This window comes from Artemia franciscana, chromosome 13, assembly GCF_032884065.1.
Source record: "Artemia franciscana chromosome 13, ASM3288406v1, whole genome shotgun sequence".
NCBI classification, from domain to species: domain Eukaryota; kingdom Metazoa; phylum Arthropoda; class Branchiopoda; order Anostraca; family Artemiidae; genus Artemia; species Artemia franciscana.
Window position 1 is genome coordinate 34,701,049 of NC_088875.1, and position 20,927 is coordinate 34,721,975.

General features: G+C 35.0%; 1 protein-coding gene across 1 annotated transcript in view; it reads left to right on the forward strand.

Moving 5' to 3' along the window:
• The window catches only part of LOC136034306 (tyrosine-protein phosphatase Lar-like), a gene marked incomplete in the record, with an annotated part of 449,438 nt that overhangs the window by 63,573 nt on the left and 364,938 nt on the right, over nt 1–20,927 (forward strand). Inside the window, 1 exon segment of the mRNA XM_065715442.1 lies at nt 10,477–10,613. Coding sequence (XP_065571514.1) covers nt 10,477–10,613 — 137 coding nt within the window.

Genomic DNA, 20,927 nt, shown 5'->3' on the forward strand with positions numbered 1-20,927 from the left:
TAATGCGTTCAGCTTTTTTGCATCATGTATCGTCATATAGGCCTACGTCAAATGACAGCCTTCCAAAAGTCCATTTTCTCTGTTCTCCCAACGATTTCATTGCTACAAAAATTCCTTGTTGGAGTGTTTTTCACTAAATGCTCTTGTATTTGTAATTTTCTAACCGGTAAATATTGGTAAATGTTCTGTTTGCTAACTAACATTGCAAACTAAAATTAAATTTTTAATGTTAGTTTTTTGTTCTTTTTTAAGGGGATTTTAGTTTAATTTTTTTCTCATGTTCTTGAATTTCCCATTGCAATTGTGTAAAATTTATTGCCTAATGCTCTATTAGAGGGTAATCAAGTAATTATTTGGATGAGAAAATTCCGTCTTATATTATTCATTTCTCTATTTTCTTCTTTTATTCTTTCCTTCCCCATTTAAAATTCGAAATGGATCTCATTTTTCTAAGAGGAGTTTCACAATTTTTCTAACAGAGAAAAGCAATTTCCCTGCGCTAGCTTTCTTGACCTGATATTGCTCGACTAAGTTTATCTTCATTGGATTGCAATTATGGAAGTTTCTTTTTAGAATAAAAGCGGAGGCGATATGGGGAAAAATATACTCTTTTTTTATTTGGATTGGAAGAAATGGCAGTTCCAGACCGCTTTTATTTTAGTCGTGCATAGACAGGTGCGATTTAAACATACTACAATACATACAAAAACACCAGCTACAATGAGCGGTCAGATATGTTTTATTTATTTATTCTTTTTACTTTTTTTAATGCTAAGGAGAGCGGTATCTAAATCTTCGACTGTGAAGAGTGGAACGAAACATGAAGACACTGTACATCTAGGTCATTATAAAAATATTCAATTTAATGGGGAAAGCGTTGACTATAAAAAGAATTGTCCCTGTTCATGGTATTTGGATAATTTTTATTTAGAATAATAAGTGGCTGGTCAATTAGTGATTGTGGCGGTGCATTCATATCTTTTTGAGTTTGAATCTTTGGAAAGTGAAATAATGGAAACTCAACTTAAATTAAAAATTTAAATTTATATTTTTATTAAATTTATTTTTGTAATTAACAAGAATATTAAGGCAAAATAAAGTGAATTTGGATAAAACAGTTTTTAATGTCTGATATGTTCAATAGTAGCGCTATCTGATATATATTAAAGAGATTTGCAACACAGTTCTAGCATATTTGAATAAAACAAAGAGAATAGGCTTTGTATAATTTTTTTATTTTTCATACAATTCAATTGTTTAAGTAGAGTAGCGGTGAAGGGTGTATCCCTGATTTTGTTCGGTTTTGGGGATTATTTTTTCGAGAGGCGGGTTTTCCACAGACAACTTTTGAAAAGCACCAAAAATTTATTCATACGTATTTTTGCTACCCTTTTACGAGTCGGACACAAATTTCAGGGAGTACAGACCCATTCATTCAACCCCCCCCTTAATACGGCCTTGATATGAATTTAACCTTAAAAGAATAACACATCTAAAAAAAAACTTGTCATTGTTCCCTATGCACTGGTGCATGTATAGGCCCAAAATAATAGCAGGATACAGATACTTCATTGTCCTCTTGCAAGAACTTTCAGCCTGCATGATTCGAGGTTCGTAGTAGATCCACGGTTCTCCAAAATGCCCCCATCTTCACTATCAACTTCTTAGTAGAAAAGTAGGGGTGTGTCAACTTGCTATAATATAATTATACAAGGGTTTTCTATCAGTATGATTCGAGGTGCAAAGTGGTCCTTTGGGCTCTCCAAGACTACTCTACCCAGCACTTTTTTTTTACCGAAAGCCAGGAATATTGCACCTTCTTTGAACTGGAATTACCAAAGGATTTACAGTTGGTAGGATTGGATAACCAAAATTTGCTAAAGGCCCTTCCGGAACCTCATCGTCCCACCATTAATTTGTCGCACCAAGGTTAGCATGTTGCATGCTATATGAGCCGGAATGATGCATGGATTATCAGTCCGTGCTATTCGAGGGCGAAAATCTGCTCCTGGCTCTTCCAACACTCCCCCGCCGTCAACTGTTTAGTATAAAGGTGGGCAAGTGACACTTTTTTTTAGCGAGAACCCACAAGCATCTTTTATTTGTATCATTTGACTCACAAAGCGGGCCAATAGCAACAAAACCCATCCCCTCGCTAGCTTTTAAGTAGAAAGGCAAAGATTGTGTGAATTTAATAGCATACTTCTTTTTTATAATTTGTTTTTAAATTCTAAGCGGACATTTTTAGTACGAGGCAAAGAATATTGTTATGGTAATTTATATCGACTCCGTAAAAATAGCATCTGATTATTTTTCTGCTAGAAAGGAGCCTACAATTAGAAAACAGAGACTTTACTAGTTGTGTAGACGAACTACACAACTTCGTATATAAAGTTGTACGAGCGTTACCCAGTTTTTAAAGTTATTTCACATACACTTTATGACGGAAATTTTTGATCTGACGTGGGAACTCTTCGTGGGAACTCTTCACATTCTTTGTCTACGCTTTCATTTTATGAAATGATGATAGAAAAATTATTAGAAAAATCCAATTATTAAATTATTTGAGTGAACGAAGGCTGTCTTTGGCGTTGATATAGCTATTTCAGGTTAGTGTACCCAAGGTTACCAACTTGCACACTTATCGTGAGCAGTACACTCTTTTTTTTTACCTCATCGCACTCTTTTCCAATTATTAGCTCTTTGTGCCCTTTTTTACATTCTTTTACGAAATGATGATAGAAAAAGTATTAGAAAAAATCCAAATATTCTAATTTTTTGACTGAAAAAGATTGAAGAGCTAGCCGGTATGGTCTCTGTTATCTCCGCCTCTGCCGTCCCCAAGTCATCTTTCCAGCATTTCCAGCCATTTAAGAAGAAATAGGTCAAAGTCAAATTAACAAGTGAATACGTGGAAATTCAAATTTAATAAAAAGAATTGAAAAGATGTTTGGTGCAACCTTTATTGGAGATATAATAAAGACTTTGGTTTATTAATTTTATTATTATTTATGGAATTCTGTGTAGTTCTTCGTGGTTTCTGACTTCTCTTGGATCTACATTGCGAATACATCGAAATGAAACGTCATGTTACTTATATCATTCAACATTTTTGCAAGCTATTGATGTATTTTGCAAGTTTGATGCATTTATTCATATTCATTAATATGCTCAAACTTAGTGTACTCAAAGCAAAGTAGCGCATGCGCTGAAAAAGCAGCTGCCCACTTTCTGGGAATGTACCCAGAAAACTACTCATTTCGTATAAAAATTGGAAATAAGTTTACAAGAGAAGGAAAGAAGGAGAAAATCTAGTAGGGGAAGAAAAATAATTATTTTGTGTGTTCAACATTTGTTTTTTTTTGCTGCTAGGGTGCGATACTTGACTTGACTACAGCGAAGTCAGCTATATTTCATGACTAGTTACTTGGACATTTAACTTTTCCTTCAAAATATTTGTACAAATTGGAGACAAAACTTTATCTAAATTATTTTAGGAAGTCAACTTTAGTTCAGTAAAAGGTCCAGGTGATCCAAATTAACACGTGCAAATTGCTGTCAGAGCCTTACCTTTTAGCTATAAAAAAGAACGAGAATTATTATTTAGCTCATTATTTTGAGGTTCATTTAAATAGGGAAATGATAGATTTTGTCTGGTCAAGGTGCTTTTAATCGGAAATAGCATATTTTAAGGTATGTTTTCCGTCGGCCGTTGCCGACTTATTTCTCTAGAAAGTCGCTTAAACCCATTTTTTTTTTAGGTTTCATCGCGACGTAGTTTATTGGTTAAAAATAAAAAATATAAGGCGAGCTCAAGCCACCCGATAAAATCTAATTTTGTTTAGTGTCCCGATGTTACACATAAATCGTAGCGAGATTTTTGAACCGACGGGTCTACAAGATATCATGATTGTTCTTGAAAATATTGCTCTTAATCAGATCCAAAAATAAAACTGTGTAGCCATATACCCTAAAATTTTCATCAAGAGCTTTGTTTATTGTTGAGGTCATGTAAGACCTTCCCAATTTTGCGGTTCTACATTGATTTGAATGTATTAATTCCTGCACTTCCATATGATCCTAAAGTCTAGCATTTATACACTTCTTTAGATTCCGTGACATTGCAGGAAATGAGTTACGAATTTTCAGTTTTGAGGCCAAGTAACATAGTATTAGTATTAGTAAAGTAACATAGTATTAGTTTGCATACATCGTGCATCTTTAAAGTAACAACCTTGGTTAGGCGTTAGGAAATCGTGGAATTCAGGAAGAAACATCGTGTTTTTACGTCTTTTATGAACTTGCCGTAATATTATTTTTGTGAAGGGGTATTTTGCTTGAGACTAACCATTTTAAAAGCTTCAAGTTATTGACGATTACAGCGTTTAATTAATAATGGGGAAGCAAAGTCGAGAGGTTGCTCCTGCAAAATATTTTTGGTCAAGCCCGATAAAGATTAGCTGCAATGCTTCATATTTCCCTCGCAACACAAATTAAGCTTAAACTTTACACCGGAGTAAACGGAAGTATTTTAGCGCCTGAAAATTGTCAGTCCTAAAGTTGTAACAGCTGAGTATGGCATGTAAACACACATTTATTTTGGTATGGGGGAGGGTATCTTAAATTGATCTAAATGTCAAAAACAAGAGTTTTTGAAATCAAGTTTAAAAGCATTGGCTAAAATTTGAAACGCCATTAAGAAAATTTAGTTTCTATGGCTGGTTTCCTATTGATTTGTCATCCTGCTTTACTTTGCGTATTTCCAATCCCTGTCAGCATCTTTTAGGCTATTTAATTTTATTTCAATTCTTTGAACGCCTCTTAATGGAAGAGGCAGTGTGTATAGCTCCTTTGAATTTTAGGTTTTGCTAGATGCTGCATTTTGGAGAAATCCGGTTTCGTTTTTTTTCTCTCATCCTGTTAGATTCACTTCGAGCAGATATCTTCCTTATTTTTTGCAGACTATTTTGACTATATTTTTAATACAACATGGTCTAATCTTTTTTTCTTTTTTTGGTGCTTGCAGGATTGTTAAGCCGTTTGAACGATTTTGTACAGTATATGACTAGTAAGTAGTGGTCCGTTACACGGTAGCCAATAACATTTTAGATATTTTAGTAATTGTTATTGATATTTATTACAACTGTATTCGCTCATATTATTGTCATTATCAGGGGTCAAAACAATTTAAGCCATGAGTTATCTTTAATTATATGCTTTGCAGATTAAGTTTTATCAAATATCTGGTTTCTTTTGAAACAAAATATGTTGTTTAATCAAATTTCCTGGTGCTACACTGTAATCAAGGGCATAACCAATTTTTTTGGTGGGGGGGCAAAAAACTTGAGAAAAAAAATCAAATTTTTTATGTATTTTCATTACATTTTTATGACTCGATAGTTTTTTTGAGGGGGGGTTGAACCCGGTACCCCCACCCTCCTGAATACAGCCTTGACTGTAATTGACGGTAATAGTTTTTAATCCCTATATTCTCATGTTAAAGTGCTTAAGATCTAACTCTTTATAAGTTTCCCATTCTCTTAGGATTAAAATGAAAAGTATCATCCAGTAGACATTGTTTGAAGTTATCACAGCCATATCAGGATTAACTCAATTAAGGCATTATCGGTTAAGAGACAAGAAGTGTCGTCGTTATGGACTTCTTGGTGTATTTCTAAGAAACAAGTTCCAAAGCCGTCCCCCTTTTATGTGTTGTCTTTGTGAAACTGCTCGAGCACGGCCTTGTTGACCAGGAAAAATTGAAATTAGCCCTTTGTGAATTGAAAATAGATCGTATTTGCTTTTATTTCTCTCCTAAGGGGAATTTAAATCGCAAATAAATTCTCTGGAGATATAGCTGTAAAAAGGGAGAATGTTTTAGTCTTAATAGAAGAGGTTGATGTAAAATATCCAAGGACTCGAGAAATTTAATTAAATGTGAAAATTTTCTGCCAGGATGAATTTCTAGGTCAGATTAAGTTTTTAAATTGAATTTAATTGCAATTTTAAAACAAAATCAAAATTAATTTATTTAGCATTTAATCACACTTCCAGCGTGTATTTTGGCTCCCTCAATTTTAACAATCTAGACGATTTGTGTAAATATTGAATTTTATAAAATGAAAATAAATGTATAGTAGTTTTCTTCTTTAACTAGAAATAAATTACATATTTTTTAAACAATAGTGCAGAATCGAGTTGTCATTCTTTAGCCTCTGACCATTTCATTAGAATATTTCCAGGCAAAGAGAAAAAACTGTGTTCTATTATCAGCAGTGCAAGGTTTTCTAGCTTAAATTATGAAAACATTTTTTGAAGTGAAACGCAAAATTCTGATATTTAGTCAGTATCTTACCAGCTCATAGTGGAAGATTGAGATATTTAGAAATGTATTAGAAAATGCAAAATAATTTTTGGATATTACAGAAATGTCCATTATGCATACGCCTGTTTGTAAAAATAATTATATGCATTTAGGATGTATTCACATATTCATTTTATACTATGTATTCATTTAAAGTTTTCACGTATATTAATAAGTAAGTGGTTAAATTTTTTTTTATAAATATTTAAAAAGAGTATTAAAAAAAATTCCAAAGCCGGTCTTGCTCCAAATAATAATTATTTTAAGAAGCCCTTACAATATACTACTACTGCTAACTCTTCAGTGTATTATCAAGCCGCCGGAGGCCAACAAAGCTACTCACGCTCCTCTCCCATCCCATTCTAGTCAAATTCTCCCTCTCTATACTTTTCAAAGAAGTTCAATTTTTCACTAAGTCCTTCCGTGTGACCTCCACCCCTCTCTGAAATGACCTGGTTTGTGTTAACCTTTCTCTCATTATAGCCCTATAAAGTGGGATAGAACCACATTTTTCATACAAATTATTGTTTGAAATACGGTCAGTCAGACGGTTACCTGAAGGAATCCGTAGACTGCACCTCTGGAAAACAGATCCCTTACACTGAAAATCTCTTACAATCAATTCGTCTTTTTCCCGTTCTTTGTGGTGTCAGTTGGCTCGCAAGCGATGAAATCGTATTGGACACATATTTTTTTAAGTACTATATTTCATTAATTTGTGTATAATTGTTATTGCCATTTTTATGCTTGACTGGTTTTAACTTTTGTCGTACTGTCTTGTTTGTTTCTCGTTTTACCGTTTATTTTTGCTGGACATATGAAGTGAATTTGACTCTCTTCGAGCTTGTGATAGCCTTCTGAAAATAAATATTATCTTACCTTCTAAATGGTCAAGCAAAACACTTTCACCCCGGAAGACTCAATAAGCCACATCTATTTACATTTCTCTCTAAGAGGAAGTTGAAACTGTCTTTTAAGTCTCCGAGGAAATATGTGTACAGGTCTGGGACTAAAATCTGAAATTCAAAGCCCTCACTAAAGATGCTTGTCATTGAAATGCCAAGTGCTCGAGGCTAAGTGTGAGTTCCGCTCTTAGATAGGATTATTTTGCAAGAGTTAGTCTTGTATGACGAAGAGACTTAGACAGATTCAAGGCTGAAGATCTTTTGGAAATCCGGCAATTCAAATAAATCTCTTCTCTTTTAATTAAGATTGCATTTACTTGTGTTGCTCTTGTCAGCCAAGCAGAGAAGAAAAAGCTTAGGCCCTCTCTAGAAAGGTTGTTCACCCAATGGCCAAGTCTTGGCAGCAATAAAACATTAGAAGATATTATCAGTGCTTTAAACTAGATTTTTAACCCAGCAGCTTATATTGCCAGTAGGCAGTGAAAAATTCGGAAGTGTATTTTTAAAATTGTTCAGCTACGTAAAGAAAAAAAAAAAAAAAAAAAAAAAAACTACATGAAAAGGAATATGAAAATCTGAAATTATGTATAGGACTCGACAGCTTTGGACCTCTGTTGCTTATCATTATAATTCTTGGACTACCAGACGTGTCTTAAAGTTGGCTATGAAGAAATGCGCTAAATAAATTTTGTATAAATTATGAATTGCAAGGTTTTTCGGTGTCTGTTGGTAATATTTTATTGCAAATTCAGCTTAAACCATCATTAAGATGTCATTATCTTAGTAAGTCCATTGGAAGTTATTTTTTTTTAAATAAGTAACCGTCCTAAAGTAACAGCACAAATACTGTTAGCATACATGTGTTACTCTTGTCAGCCAGGTGAGGGAAAAACCTCTTTTACAAGAATAAGAAGAGAAAAACAGTACGAATATAGCACGTTCCTTCACTTCTTGGCCCATTGAAATGATTAGGAAGATTAAGTTTATTTGAACTATATATTCTAGACGCTCCTAATTCTATTTTCGCCAGAATGACATATAGCCAAAGCTAATTAAATAATGCCTATTCACGGGGAAGGCTGCAAGAGAATTCATCAGGGCAGGTCTAAATGACCCTCGGTAAAACTGAAAACTGATTGTCAATAAATTTACTTTCTTAGTATGTTGACAACATCCTATATGATCCAATGGTTCGATATTAAGGTCCAGCTTCTTGTATTGCCAATTCTTGCGGAAACGGATGGCAGCACTAGCGAATAATCAAGAAACTTCAGAAAGAAAATCTACACTACAGCCCGGCAGTTTGAATTCATAATACAAGAAATTTAGACAAAACATAGTCTGATTATTTGCATGTAATTTGGAAAGCTGATGGAAAGGCTGATATAACCAAATGAACAACGCGATAGAAAATCAAATAAAACGCTGAATTTGATGCTGTAACCATATTTCGATTAATTTTCCTCATTTGCACCCATGCTCTTCATAATTTATGCGAATATAATTTTCAACACGTCACTGGTTTGACATAAAAAGACTTTTTTTCATGTATTGCAAACAACTCTTCCAGGATGGGTGACTCTCGGTGATAAGGTTGGAATAGTTGATGGTTATTGTTCTTTGTCATTGATTGTTTTAAATCTTGTTTCCATTGTTTTATTGAAACACAAATTCTCGTCGATCAGCTACCGCACATTCTCCGTCTCTCATAAGACAGAAGTAGTTAGTATAGCAATGGTATCAACAGCCTGGGGAAAGAAGAGAACAACTTTAAAGGAACGAGCTTAGAGGACATATGGGACTTAAGTCAAGTTCCGTCATCGTTTACAATTGTGGGGAATTAATATGGTCTGACAAATCATGTGTTTGGAAAACGGTGATCCCCATTTCATTTTGAAGCAAGAGGCGCCACATAGGAAGATTTTGAGGGGTTTCTCAGACTTGGTCATCATCTTTGGCCATTCATCTCGGCTTAAGAAAAAGTAGTTCCCCAAACGAGGCCTGAATAGGTCACAAGAAAAGCCGATAAATTTGAAACTTCATGGGAGGGAGTATAGAGTAAAGTTTTGTACAGATTGGAATGAACGAGGGGTGTTCGCAACTCTTTTGACCCTAGGTGGGTTGTTGCTGCAATGGGTAGTTGTTTACAGCAGTAACAGATCATTATTACAGTATAAAAACAGTAATATATAATATGTTTCACGCAAAGTGAGGAAAATGTGTATAAGGTAGTGATTCGGATATTTAGCCTGTTGCTATGTTACCAAACCCTTCTGTGCAGTATCTTTAACTTAAAATATCAAGCGTCGTACCGAAAATGAAGCAACAGTCTCATTCGTTTTTCATCATTTCACACGAGAACGAAAATAAGGTCTTTTCGCGGGGACATTTTGTCTCCGAGATTTAAAATCTGTTATTATGTAAAATTAGCACATAGCTCAATAGCATGGCTTAAGTTCAGTAATTCATGCCTAAAATTGTTGAATAGTCTTTTACCTAGAGGGACTAAAACCTTTTTGTCCCAATGTCGTCTCGCCTAACTTTTTCGAGTTGACCAGCATTTGAAAATGTTACTAGTCGATAAACACCCCTTACGAATGTTAGGAACGATAAAAAAGTTATTGTTTTATCTATTTTGGCCTCTATCAGACCTTCTTGTTTTGGATACAACTATGTGTAGCTTATAGGTGTATAAGAGTTTGAAGTATTGTAAGTAACCTTTTTGTAATGATGATTGAAGGGGAGTGGGAATAACCCACCTTGCTAATTACGCTTAAGTTTGTAATTAGTGTGTAATCGACTAACTTGAATCTTTTGCCTTTTTTCAATGTCAGTCAGGTCTACCTTGTGTTCAGTCAGGGCCGTATTCAGGATTTTTGTTCGTGGGGTGGGTAAAAAAAAGAACATCAAAAAATTTTATATGCATTTTTTTATGTTTTTACGAGTCGAAAAAACACTTCAGCGGGTTTACCCCCCCCCTGGATACGGCCTTGTGTTCAATATAGCTAATTGTGGTCGGTTGCACTTTCGTTATCTATCAACGATGAAAGTCAGTTGTAAAGAGCTTTCGCATTATTTTACCATTTCAAATCGGCTATATTTATTCTTTTTTACAAATCCAAAGACAAAAAAAAACTTAATATAATTGATAATGTCTGCTGTGGGAATACAACCAGACAAGTAATTGATTTTCCTTTTCCCTTTCAGGATCGCCTATAATAATAGAAAAACCAAGGGATCAGTACGTGAAGAATGGTGGAACTGTGTTGTTTTTCTGTAAAGCAACTGGTCATCCACCACCGGAAATTATCTGGAGAAAAATTGGAGATAAATCTCCTAAAAAGGTTCGTACCTTTATTTCTATCTTTCAAAGGAACTTAAGCATAATAGCTAAACCACACTCATTGATCTACTATTCTATTCTTCTCCAAATTTCTCCAAATTAGGGCAAGTATAAACGATCAAAAACTAAGGCAGTATTTAAATGTTTCTTTCAGAGAAAATAATTTTTTTTGGTTCCATGCGGTTTTATTCTACTTTTTAATAACATACACATATAATAGCACAAAATTCATGTTTTTTTTTTTTTTTTTTTTTTTTTTTTTTTTTTTTTTTTTTTTTTTTTTTTTTTTTTTTTTTTTTTTTTTTTTTTTTTTTTTTTTTTTTTAGGATTGCGTCAAGTATGGCCTACGTAATACAAAACTAAGGGAATGTGTTTAAGCTTATGTATATTTTCTGATAAAATATCGAGAAATCAAGAGTTCCTTCCTATCTGATTTTCTCTGTCTCTTTTTCTTCCTTTATTTCTTTTTGTCTCTCGCTTTATCACTCTCTACCTCCATTTATTCCCTCTCTTCCTAGAAGTTTCAAGCTATACATACCTTTGTTTCAAAGCAAAGTTTTGAGCTTTTGAATTAAAATTGGATAGTTTAGAAAAAATATATAAAAAAACTAATAACTAAACCTGAATTTTTCTTTTTTATATATTAAATAAAAAACACAAGTTTTTTTAACTTCAAGTAAGGAGCGACATTAAAACTTAAGCAGAAATTATCCCGTATATGAAAGGGGTTGTTCCCTCTCAACGCCTGGCTATTTACGCTAAAGTTTGACTCTTTCTCACAACTCTATTTTTTAAAACAATAAAAAACTTTAGCGTAAAGAGTGACGCGCTGAGGGAGGAGACAACCCTTTTCATATACAGAATATTTTTTGTTCATTTTAAGTTTAAATGTCGCTCCTTACTTGTTGTTAAAAAACTTGTCTTTTTTTGAATTAATGCATGTTTTGATTTTGGCTCACAGCACATGAAGAATTAAAATGAAATCTGCATGTTAATTTTTTTTTTGGCTAAATGGCTTTCTCATAGTTTTGATCGGACGATTTTGATAAAGAAAAGAGTGGGGGAGCGTGCCTAGTTGCCCTCCAATTTTTGGCTACTTAAAAAGGCAACTAGAACTTTTTTTAGGAACGCTTTTATTAGTAATAAATATACGTAACTCACGAATTAACTTACGTAACGAACTTCTATATTTTTATATTTTCATTACGTATATGAGGGAGTTCGCCCCCTTGTCAATACCTCGCTCAGTACACTAAAGCGTGGATTTTATCCGAATTCTTTAAGAATGACTCCTGAATCACAAAGGCCGTAGAATAAATAGTTAAAATTACTAAAAATACTTTAGCGTAAAGAGCGAGGTATTGTGGAGGGGATAAACCCCCTTGTTTACGTAATAACTTCTGTTCTTTTTAGGTTTTAATGCTGCTCCTTACTTCCAGCTAAAAAAAAATTATCTATTTTCTCATTATTTTTTTTTTTATAATGCTAGAAAATCCTGCAGCCTCTTCATGGAATTTCTCTTCCCTCTTGATAAATTCTTCCATGGACAGATCCTCCCACGTAACCCCCTTTCCCGACACACCTCCTCCCTCAACGTGAAATAGTCCCTTTAAAAACGTCTGTACACTTCCCAATAACCCTTACTATATGAAAACAATAATCAAAGTTTGTAACTTGCAGCCCCTCCCCCGGGGGCTCTGGGAGATTCAGTCGTCCCGAAAGAAATAATTATTAGGTTTTCGACAATGCTGAACAAAATGACTATCTCAGAATTTTGATCCGAGGACTTTGGTAAAAAATTAGCGTGGGAGGGGGCCTAGGTGTTCTCCAATTATCGGTCACTTATAAAGCGCGCTAGAACTTGTAATTTCTGTCAGAATGAGCCCTCTCACAACATTATACTTCCACTGGGTCGTTTCGATCACCCCTGGGAAATAAAACAAATAAACACGCATCGGTGATCTTTCTTCGGGCAAAAAACACAAAATTCCACATTTTTGTAGATAGGAGCTTGAAACTTCTACAGCAGGGCTCTGTGATGCGCTGAATTTAATGGTGTGGTAATGACTTTTAGGATGTGTTTCCCCTATTTTCTTTAATAAGCTAAATTTTTTCAGGCTCATAACTTTTTATGGTAAGACTAAACTTGATAAAACTTGTATATTTAAAATCATATGATAAAATCATAAATCATATGGTATATTATAAAACTTGTATATTTAAAAACATATAAATGCGATTCTGTTGATGTAACTATGGGCTTTGAAATTCCGTTTTTTAGAGTTTTGGTTACTATTGAGCCGAGTTGCTCCTTACTACAGTTCGTTACCACGAACTGTTTGATTATATCATGCAAGTGGTGCCATTGTGGGTCTTGAAGTTTCTTTCTATTGCTATTACTTTCTATTGCCCGTCTGAAGGGTGGCGTGAGCGCTAAAGTTTAAAGAATTTGGTAGAGTTTTAGACTACTTAAAATTTGCTCCGGGAAAATTACTTGATTTAACTCAGTACTTATCCAGTTTCTGGCATGTAAAGCATTTCACGGTCGAGTTTCAATCCTATTTTACTTCTAAGTTTGAATGATCAAAACTTTTGATTGGGGTATTTTCAAAAAATTATTCTGTTAGACAAAAGGAATATCGATTTTCAGTTCATTACAAACATGTATAACTCAATGAGTGTTGTCATATGGGATTTGACCGAAATCCCCCCTGTATATCCTGAATGGGGAAAGTGTGCTCCTAAAAGCTATGCTGTTATCTTTCCTACTATGGCATATTGCCGCTGTTAGCCCTAAAGGTCGTATCTGACAACTTCGCCCATCTGAGATTTGTACGAAACATCGTCTGCTAATTTTTTCCCAAGGGATGTTAAGCTCTCGATGCTATGATCTTCTCCATTATAGCATTTTGTCGTAGTCAGGCCTAAGGGGCGTATCTCACAATCCTCAGATATATGCTCAACACCGTCTACTTAGCTGTTCTCAAAGGGATCATCCTAAGCGCAACGTAGGTGCAATCACACTTCGAACTTCCCGATCTATACTGCCCTGTTGATTCTATGTGAATACAGGGTTGCCACCCGATGAAAAAAAATTCACTAGATTCGTGGAAAATAAATCAATAAATTAGCACATACATCACTAGATCCATGAATAGAAATCACTGGAATTATAATACTCTTTATGTTTGTAATTAATACTTGTTTTGTTTCTTTACCATTTTCTATATAGACGCACCTGCAGGAAGGGGGAAAATTACCCCCTAGATGTGGAAAAATACCCTTAGATTGACGTTTTGTTTTTTCTGAAGCGAAAATTACCCTTGGTAGTTTGAAAAATACCCTTTTTTGCATCTTTATGCAGAGAGTATAATAAAAACCTTGATTCTTCCGTGTATTTTCTGGAATTGGTATCATTGCCTTATACTCCGATCAACGAAAATTGGTTCGGTGATCTAATTGAAATATTTGCTATTTATTTTTAACTTTTTTTCCTTTTCGATTCAAAACCACATCTTTTTTCAAAAAATATAGAAATTGTTTTCTTTTACTCTAATTGAATTGATATAATTACTGGGACACCATTGACAATTTTGGAAATGGCCTTTTTATATTTTCATGGAAACAATTTATCACACCCTTCACAAATTTCAATAAGCATTGGTCTTATTTAACAGAAAAAAAGAGGTACTTGTTAATCATACTGTACACTCCCAAAAAGTAAAGTTGTGTTGACCCTAATGAAATATCCCAAAATGTGATGAAATATATAATATTTCAGTTTACATTTATAATATAATTATATTATAATAATATAATTTGAGCTATATGTTTGCGCATTAGCAGGTCTAGGGGTAAAATAACCTAACCTTACCCCTACCACCCTAATGTGCAAATATGTAGCCCAAGCTATACAAGTCCAATACATTCTTTAACCCGTTATTTGTCTTTGTGGCTATGAAACGGGTTTTCATAGATCGTACATTATCCTTGTTATCCTTAGCAAATTATCCTTGGCATACTTTCATCCCCAGACCTATCCTCAGGGACTACTTGGGTCATATTAAAATATAAAGGTATAGTTTTGGAACCTTTCAACTATGCTAAACAAAATGGCTATCTCAAACTTCGATCGAACGATTTTTTTGGGGAAAAGGGAGGTGGGAGGGGGGCTAGTAGCCGTCTGATATTTTTGCTCAAATAAAAGGGACTCTAGAGATTTTATTTATGTTCAAATAAACTTCTTCCGAGCTCTAGGACCATTGGTTCGATACGGTCGCCCGATTGGATACGGTAAAAAAAAAAAAAAAACAAATGAATACGCATTCGTGAATTTTTTTTTTCTGGCAAATTATACAAAATTCAACACTTTTGCAGATAAGGGCTTGGATCCTCCACAATAGAGTTCTCTGATACGCCGAATTCGATGGTTTGATTTCAATTAAAATTCTTTGACTCTTAGTGGGTGTTTCCTCCCTCTTTCAGGCAAATCTTCGCAGTTTCTTAGCCTTTTATAGGTAAAACTAAGCTTAATGAATCTAATATATTTGGAATCAGCATAATAGGCCGATGATATATCGATTGATTCAAAATACTGTTTCTAGAGTTTTGGTTAATATCGTCGCTCATTCTTATAGTTCGTTACCATAAACTGTTTGATATAATAGCACATAAATCAAAAAACTGAGCAAATGTTGTGAAATTGGAAGTATAGAACATTTTTGCAATTTTGCGATTAATTAGGTTCGCCTATTACCTTGATGATAACGCTCTGAGGTCTCTCTCTGATATCGATATCAGTCGATATCAGATGTATGTCGATGTCAGATGTATCAATCGATTATGGTGGAAAATCGGAAGCTTCAAAGCCGGTATATTTGTATAAATATATTTAGTATAAATAAAGTGTATAAAAAGTAAATATAAAGTATATATAAAGTATAAATAAAGTAAAATTTATTTAAAATTAAAATAAATTAAAATTAAATAAAATTAAAATAAAATTAAAATTAATTTATATATATATATATATATATATATATATATATATATATATATATATATATATATATATATATATATATATATATATATATATATATATAAAGTATATATAAAGTATAAATAAAGTAAATAAATAGTATATTTGTATAAATTTATGCTAATTTGGAACAAATTAGGAACTATAATGAATCACTATTTTGTGTTTTTTTTATTAATTAGGTTCTTGTATTATTTATTCGATTGAATCATGAATCTACGCGGTATATTTTGAAAAATTCCTAGATTTATGAAAAAAATCACAAGTTTTAGAACAAATATCACAATAAATCATTAGCTATAAGAAAATCACTAGGCAACCTAAAAAATCACTAGAAACATTGATAAATCGCTATGGGTGGCAACCTGTATGAGTAGGATACCTGAAGGGTTTTTGGAAATAATCTCATAATGTAAAACTGTCAGATTTCACCTTCCAGTGTGACAGTGGCGAAAGTAAAATGTAAATTTATGGTTGAATGCGAATATTTTTTTATACAGAGCATTCATACTTAACAATGGATGTCTTGTAGGCAGTATATTGAAGTTTTCTGCCTCATTTAAGAAAAACCTTATTTGAAATATCAGGATTTACAATTTTTCAAAAATAGAGACTTGCCTTTTAAAGAATTTTTAATCACCTTATTACTCAGACGTAAAACCTGCATTGTTTGCTGTCTAAAGGCTTTAATTACTTCCTGGGTTCGGGAACTGTTCCCCTCTCGCCACTATCCAATCAGGAGTTGCTTTCTAAGGGAGATATGCCAGATGGTCTCTATAATCAATCTGATTCATTCCAAAACGGAAAGCTATAAGAGTTTTGTTTACCGTCCGTTATTTTTAATGTTAACTTTTAACTTCGTTCATTACGTGCCTTTAGTGTATTAGACTAACGAAAGTATTTCCTATATTTGAGTTTATTATATTTTTTTATCAGTTTTTTTTCGAAATTTTTGACTAACCTTTGTTGTTTCGTTTTTTGTTTATCTATTTATTAAAATTAGAATTCTCTCTTTGGATTATAAAGACATCTGGCTGAAGCGCTGAAAAGGAAAAGACAAAACAGAAATATAGTGTACGATAAAGAAGAAATCTATATATTACGATTATCGACGTATCCGCGTACACATACTTCCCTCCCAAAGGCATATAATTATTAAGATCTCAAACTCGTTCCTTTAATGTAATTTGGATGCCTTATGTGTATAGCATCGTTCAGCTGCCCAAGGCCGAGTACTGGTGGATAGTTCCCCTGTATCTCAAGATTAAAAAAAAAAATAATACAGCACTGGGCGTTACAGCCCCTACCAGCGGTGCTGATTTGCGTTTCAAGCCTCTTTAGTCAGGGATTACAATAAGGGTGGGGCATCAAATCCTGTGATTTCGCACAGCCTTCTGTTCTACCCTCCCCAGATATCTCCAGACACTCATTCAGGGCTGAGTCCCCTCTGGCTGAGCTGACGGAGTCACGCCACTGACCCCCGATCGAAACTTGCGACATAAGCGACACCAAGATATTTAAAGCCGTTGTTTTTTCAGTTTCTAAGAAATTCTGAAGGGTTCTAAGGGATTTTTATACGGTGTTAAGTAACTTTGTGCTTTCTCAGCAACAACTTCTGCTAATATATACTATCTTTACCTTTTTATTGTCTTGTCCGTGAACCAGAGACACATTGCACCCTAGTGACGCGTTCACAATACGTAAAAAGAATAAGATCACGAACTAGTTATAGCAGTAATAAAGAGAAAACTAACTAAATTGGATTTCCAGTAAGCTTTTCAGTGTATTATTTATCTCGGATGTTCAAGACAATTCCTTGTGACTGCTGTTTCAGTTTCCCCCAGTAGTCCAAATGAACCTTGGTGCATATCATCTGATATCATTAGTTTCTTACCTATATTGGTCTTTCGTTTTATGCCAGCTCCCGATGGCAAAACTGCCATTTCTTAGCCTTCGGTAGTTTCCTGTAGATCTCTGCTATTAGTAATCTCTTTGATTAGTTTAGAAGGCAAAGTTCGTTTCTCTCCGCCAGAAGCAGTGATTCTGAAGCTAGGTAAGCTAAAATAAAATGTTATGTGTACTGTTCAAGCTCTTCAACAGAGCTGAAGGATTTGTCGAGATTATGGGGATATTCCTCCGAGTGAGTTGTCACTTTGTGATGTTAGCCCTCCTCATATTTTAGTTTCCAATAAAAAAAACTTTTTATCTCCGACCCTCATGTTTATCAAACAGGTCGGAGATAAAAAAAAAAGGTCTGAGATAAGAATGGTGACTGAAACCATAGCAGGCACTGGGAATTATGGAAAGAGCCTTACCTAAATTGAGAGGGCTGATCCGCCTTTATGCTAAAAGTGCAAGATGACCTTAGATACAAGAAGAATCCCCAGATAAGAGTGTACATCGGCTGGAGATTTTTCATAGTTTTAATGCTGGAGGATATTATGAGGGTAAGAACAATTCAACAGCTCGCAAAGTATATGGCAACAGTGGGATTTCAAATTCGTAATTTAATTTCACGTCCAATAATTATTGTTTTTTTTTTCACCCGGGAAAGGGTGGAAGCAATGGGCCTCTGTGGTCTGGGCGTCAACCGAGAGGTCTATGGGTCCACCCAACTGCAAATTAAAATATTAAAATATTAGATTAAAATATTAAATACTGTTTATTAAAATAATACTGTTTAAAATATTAGAGAAAATATGTTGGGAAAGCAACGAGTTAGCATGAAGCACTTTGAGTGCTGGTGGGACATTACCATGCAATAAAAACATATGTTTTCGGAAACAGAGTCTGAGATTTTTCAGCTTCAGGGAAATACAACATATTTTTCTGGCACATGGTATTAACCAAGTGACATATAGCGATCGCAAATTCTGTCGGTCTGTCTGTCCCAGTTTTGCTACTTTAGGCACTTCCAGGTAAGCTAGGACGATGAAATTTGGAGCATATCAGGGACCGGACCAGATTAAACTAAAGATAGTCGTTTTCGCGATTTGACCATCTGGGGGGGGGGAGGAGTGGGGGGTCGGTTAATTCGGAAAAAATAGAAAAAATGAAGTATTTTTAACTTACGAACGGGTGATGGGATCTTAATGAAATTTGACGTTTGGAAGGATATCGTGTCTCAGAGCTGTTATTTTAAATCCCGACCAGATCCGGTGACACTGGGGGGAGTTGGGGGGGGACCTAAAATCTTGGAAAACGCTTAGAATGGAGAAATCGGGAAGAAACTTGGTGGGAAAATAAGCAAAAGTCCTAGATACGTGATTGACATAACCGGAATGGATCTGCTCTGTTTGGAGGAGTTGGGGGGGGGGGGGGGTTAATTCTGAAAATTAGAAAAAATGAGGTATTTCTAACTTACGAATGAGTGATCGGATCTTAATGAAATTTGAAGTTTGGAAGAATATCGTGTCTCAGAGCTCTTATTTTAAATCCCAACTGGATCCGGTGACATTGGGGGGAATTGAGGGGGGGAACCTAAAATCTCGAAAACGCTTAGAGTTGAGGGATCAAGATTAAACTTGGTGGGAAAAATAAGCACAAGTCCTAGATACGTGATTGACACAGCCGAAATGGACCCGCTCTCTTTGGGAGAGTTGGTGGGGGGGAAGGGTTAATTCTGAAAATTAGAATAAAATGAGGTATTGTTAACTTACGAAGGAGTGATCGGATCTTAATGAAATTTGATTTTTGGCAGGATGAGCTCTTATTTTAAATTCCAACCGGATCCGGTGACATTGGGGGAGTTGGGGGGACCTAAAATCTTGGAAAACGCTTAGAGTGGAGGGATCGGGATGAAACTTGGTGGTAAAAATAATCTTGAGTCCTAGATGCGTGATTGAAATAACCGGAACGGATCCGCTCTCTTTTGGGGGAGTTGGGGGAGGAGGGTTAATTCTGAAAAATAAAAAAATGAGGTATTTTTAACTTACGAAGGAGTGATCGGATCTTAATGAAATTTGATGTTTAGAAAGATATCGTGTCTCAGTGCTCCTATTTTAAATCCTGACTGGATCCGGTGAAGGGGAAGTTGGGGGGGGGGGGCTGAACCTAAAACCCTTGGAAAACGCTTAGAGTGGAGGGATCGGAATGAAACTTGGTAGGAAAAATAAGCACATGTCCTAGATACAGGATTGACAAAATTGGAACGGATCTGCTCTCTTTGGGAGAGTTGGGGGAGAGGGTTAATTAAAAAAAATTAGAAAAAATGAGGTATTTTTGATTTACGAAAGAGTGATTGTATCTTAATGAAATTTCATATTTAGAAGGATCTCAAAACTCAGATCTCTTATTTTAAATCCCGACCGGATCCAGTGTCATTAGGGGGAGGGGGCGGGAGGACGGGAAATCTTGGAAAACGCTTAAAGCGGGGAGATCAGGATGAAACTTGGTGGAAAGAATAGGCACAAATCCAAGATAGGTGACTGACATAACCGGACTGGATCCGCTCTCTTTGGTGGAGTTGGGGGGGGGGGAGTAATTGGAAAAAAATAGAAAAAATGAGGTATATGTAACTTACGAACGGGTGATCAGATCTTAATGAAATTTGATATCTAGAAGGATCTTGTGCTTTAGAACTCTCATTTTAAATCTCAACCAAATCCGGTGACATTGAAGAGAGTTGGAGGGGAAAACCGGAATTCTTGGAAAACGTGGAAATCGAGGTATCTTACGAATGGGTGATCGGATCTTAATAAAACTTTATATATAGAAGAACCTTATGTCTCAGATGCTCTATTTTCAATTCGGATCGGATCCGGGGACATAGAGGGTTGGAGGGGGGAAACAGAAATCTTGGAAAACCCTTAGAGTGGTGAGATCGGGATGAAACTTGATGGGAAGAATAAGCACAAGTTATAGATACGAGATTGAAATAATTGGTACGGATCCGTTCTCTTTGAGGGAGCTGGGGATTTTTAATTTGAATAAATCAGAAAAATTGAGGTATTTTTAACTTAAGAACAGGTGACTGGATCTTAATGAAATTTGATATTTAGAAAGAACTCATGTCTCAGAGCTCTTATTTCAAATCCCGACCAGATCTTTTGACATTAGGGGGAGTTGGAGGGGGAAACCGGAAATCTTGGAAAACGCTTATAAATGTCGTAGATACGTGATTGACGTAACCGAACTGGATCCGCTCTCTTTGGTGGAGTTAGGTGGTGGGGTTAAGTGCTTTGGCGATTGTGGTGCTTCTGGACATGCTAGGACGATGAAAATTGGTAGGCGTGTCAGGGAGCTGCACAAATTGACTTGCTAAAGTCGTTTTCC